Source organism: Lathyrus oleraceus, chromosome 2 (assembly GCF_024323335.1).
Source record: "Lathyrus oleraceus cultivar Zhongwan6 chromosome 2, CAAS_Psat_ZW6_1.0, whole genome shotgun sequence".
NCBI classification, from domain to species: Eukaryota; Viridiplantae; Streptophyta; class Magnoliopsida; order Fabales; family Fabaceae; genus Lathyrus; species Lathyrus oleraceus.
In genome coordinates, this window is record NC_066580.1 from 129090361 (window position 1) to 129094140 (window position 3780).

Below are 3780 nucleotides of genomic sequence, written 5' to 3' on the forward strand. Positions count from 1 at the left end.
ATCTTCTGATCAAGACTTAGGAGGATGACTTGTTCAATGTAGCCACATGATATGAAATTATGCAATGCCTAATGACCTACAAAATGATATGCAATATGCTAAGCTAGTCCCAAGATAGGAGGGCAAATTTTGAGGTGTTACAGGTACGTGTATTTTGTATGCATATATCTGGAATTTATGGCATTTTCTAGCGTAATGGTAGCAATATGACTCCATAGTCAGCCAATAATAACTAGCTTTGAGCATCTTTCTTGCCATAAAATGTACATTGGCGTGCGTGCCGAAAGACCCTTTATGTACCTCTGCCATTAACATGTCTTCTTTGCGTCTATCCACACATTTGAGCAAGACCATGTCAAAGTTTCTTTTGTAGAGCACCTCCTCATTCAAGAAGAAATTAGATGACAAACGCCTCAAGGTCTTCTTATCTTTGTTAGACGCCCCAAGAGGGTACTCTTGCTTTTCAAGAAAACACTTGATATCATAGAACCACAGTTTCTCATCTGATACAACTTCAACATTGAAGATATAGGCGGGTTTAGCACGTGTCTGGATAGTGATGGAAGGCATTTATCTATACATATTCACCTGATACATGGAGGACAGTGTAGCAAGAGCATATGCTATCTGATTCTCGTCTCGAGGGATGTGATGGAATTCTACTTTGGTGAAGAAAGTAGACAAGCTTCTAGCATAATCTCTGTATGGGATCAAACACAGGTGACGAGTTTCCCACTCTCCTTTAATTTGATTGATGACAAGTGTTGAGTCACCGAACACTTCGAGAAATTTGATACGCGTGTCAATGGACTCTTCCATACCAAAGATACATGCCTCGTATTCTACGATGTTGTTGGTGCAATCAAAATCTAACCTTGCTGCAAAAGGTATATGTGAACCTCGAGGAGTAATAATTACAAACCCTATGCCATGTCCATATGCGTTGACAGCACCATCAAACACTAAAACCCAAATGGATCCAGGCTTAAGACCTTCTTCAATAAGTGGCTCATCACTGTCATTCATTCTCAAAGCCATAACATCTTCATCGGGAAAGTCCATCTGCTCAGATTGAGGATCCTCAACAGGTTAATGTGCCAAATAATCAGCGAGGATGCTTCCTTTGATAGCTTTTTGGGTGTGATACTCGATATCATACTGGGATAATAGCATTTGCCAACGAGCAATCCAGCCAGTCAGAGCAGGTTTCTCAAAGATATACTTCATCGAATCCATTATCGAGATCAACCAAGTAGTATGATTCACCATGTATTGGCGGAGGCGTTTAGCAGCCCATGCTAGGGAATAACAGGTTATTTCAAGCATCGAGTACCTTGTCTCACAGTCTGTGAACTTCTTGCTCAAATAGTAAATAGTGTGCTCTTTCTTACATGTCTCATCTTGTTGACCAAGGATACAACCCATGGACTCATCGAGCACAGTTAGATACATTATCAAAGGTCTACCCTCAACAAGGGGCAGCAGGATGGGAGGCTCTTGCAAATATTCTATTATCTTATCAAAAGCATTTTGACAGTCTTCATTCCATACCACGGCTTGATCTTTTCTCAGCAGCTTGAAGATCGGAGAGCAGGTTGTAGTCATGTTTGAGATAAACCTAGAGATGTAGTTCAGTCTTCCAAGGAAGCCTCCGACTTTTTTTTTGTCTTTGGCGCAGGCATATCTCTTATAGCTTTTACTTTATCAGGGTCCACTTCAATGCCCTTTTGACTAACAATGAAACCAAGTAAATGTGCATTTGTTGGGATTTAGACGAAGCTGATACTTTCTCAGGCGCCTAAACAGTTTTAAAAGGTGATCCAAGTGATCTCCCTCCATTTTAGATTTGGCTATCATGTCATCCACGTAAACCTCGATCTCCTTATGCATCATGTCATGGAATAGGGTCGTCATGGCCCTCTAGTACGTTGCACCAGCATTCTTCAATCCGAAAGGCATTACTCTATAACAGAATGTTCCCCACGGGGTGATAAATATTGTTTTTTCCATGTTATCTTGTGCCATTTTGATTTGGTTATATCCGAAGAAACCATCCATAAATGAAAAGACGTTGAATTTCGCAGTATTGTCTACCAATATGTCTATGTGAGGTAGAGGAAAATTATCCTTCAGGATGGCTCTGTTTAGATCTATGTAGTCCATGCACATCCTAACATTTCCATCTTTCTTTGGCACTGGCACAATGTTGGCAACCCATTGGGGATATATGGATGTGATCAGAAATCTCGCACCAATCTATTTTTGCACCTCTTCTTTGATTTTGACGGACATATCCGGATGGGTTCTTCTTAGCTGTTGCTTCACCGGTGGGCATTCAGGCGAAAGTGGAAACTTGTGTTAAACGATATCGGTGTCTAACCTTGGCATATCTTGGTAAGACCAAGCAAACACATCAACGTACTCTCTTAACATTGTTGTCAAACTGTGCTTCGCATTAGAGTCAAGTAGTGCCCCAATTCGTACTTCCTTCTTATCCTCCTTGGTGCCTAAGTTGATCAATTCCATCATCTCTTTATAAGGTGTAACACCCCAAAATTTGCCCTCCTTATTCACACATTCATTTTTAGGTCATTTAACATTAGATACATTGCATTTCATCATGTCAATCGGGATTAGCTCCAAGAAGCTTGAACATTATCCAGGACACTTTGTGGGTTCTATTTAGATGATCAGTCAACACAAGGGAAAGACTTGAGTTACTTCCAACAGGGGTCTATTCGTCAGTCAAAACGTTAATCTTGAAGGAGCAAAGGTTTGTTCATGAGCTGTCATGCTCGCTAGGCGAAGCCCACGTGTTTTGAAAAAAAAACGAAAAAAAAAAACGAAAAAAAAAGAGAAAAAAAAAGAAAACAAAAAGAAAAAAAGAAATAAATAAATAAAAGAAAAAATCTCAGACTTGGACCTCTCTCAAAAGCCCACTAAGCTACCAAAAATTAGGTTATAAATTTAGAGTTTCAGTGAAACAAAATTTCATTCTATTCCTATTACCCTGGCTGGAGGAAAAAGATAGTGAGAGAAGAGCTAACAGAGTTCAAACCCTGGACAAAACCTGGAGAGAAACCTAGACAGAGAGAGTGAGAATTAATCTGCAGCAACCTCCAGGCAACTCTGAAAGGTTCATTCTGACTCACACACTTTCAGCTCAAGCAAACCCTAACATTGGTTTGCAAATCCAGCCGTGCCATTTGATTTCAACCGATCTCTCCAATCAGGTTTGCCCTTATTCCCATTACCTTTGTGCTTTGAAGTTGAATACTCTGAATGTTTGAGGTATGATGGATGAATTTCATTAGGTTTTTGCCCACGGGTTCATAATTATGTATGAATGTATAAATAATGCCTTGAATGCTTAATCGTTTAATTTCTGAAGTGTATGCCACAGGGTTTGAGGTTTCTGAAACCATACTGTTATCCATGAAAAATCCAAAAGCCGCAGGCGCTCGCCAGCACCTTCGCTAGGCGAGACAGTAGCGATCGCGACAGTAGCATTTGCTTTTTTCTGTTTTGCTCTAATCTGACTTACGTTTGTCATAGCATGTTTTCTCCTAATCCTTATCGTATTTCACTAACCCTTTTGTTGAGTTTTTGTGAAGGCTCACATACTCTTACAGGGATAGCTTGCCTGGTGTTCCACTTTATATATGGGATACCACCTGGAGGTTTATTCCGATTACCTGTACTGACTCACTTTCTTTGATGGTGTTTAGCTTGGAAGGATCCCTGGGTTTCCCATTCCTCTAATTGCTGTTACTTCGGATC

General features: G+C 40.3%; 2 protein-coding genes across 2 annotated transcripts; both read right to left on the reverse strand.

The window, feature by feature from the left end:
• Window positions 1-570: 570 nt before the first annotated feature.
• LOC127122218 (uncharacterized) lies at window positions 571-1062 on the reverse strand. Its single transcript, XM_051052591.1, has one exon. The coding sequence runs from the start codon at window positions 1060-1062 to the stop codon at window positions 571-573; it is 492 nt and encodes a 163-aa protein (XP_050908548.1).
• Window positions 1063-1089: 27 nt separating this feature from the next.
• LOC127122219 (uncharacterized) lies at window positions 1090-1605 on the reverse strand. Its single transcript, XM_051052592.1, has one exon. It carries the CDS (start codon window positions 1603-1605, stop codon window positions 1090-1092), a length of 516 nt encoding a protein of 171 aa, XP_050908549.1.
• Between the last annotated feature and the right edge of the window lie 2175 nt (window positions 1606-3780).

What these genes read in the sequence shown, in the direction of transcription:
- LOC127122218 (XM_051052591.1), bottom strand. Translation starts at nt 1,062, where the DNA reads ATGGACTTTCCCGATGAAGATGTTATGGCTTTGAGAATGAATGACAGT.
- LOC127122219 (XM_051052592.1), bottom strand. Translation starts at nt 1,605, where the DNA reads ATGACTACAACCTGCTCTCCGATCTTCAAGCTGCTGAGAAAAGATCAA.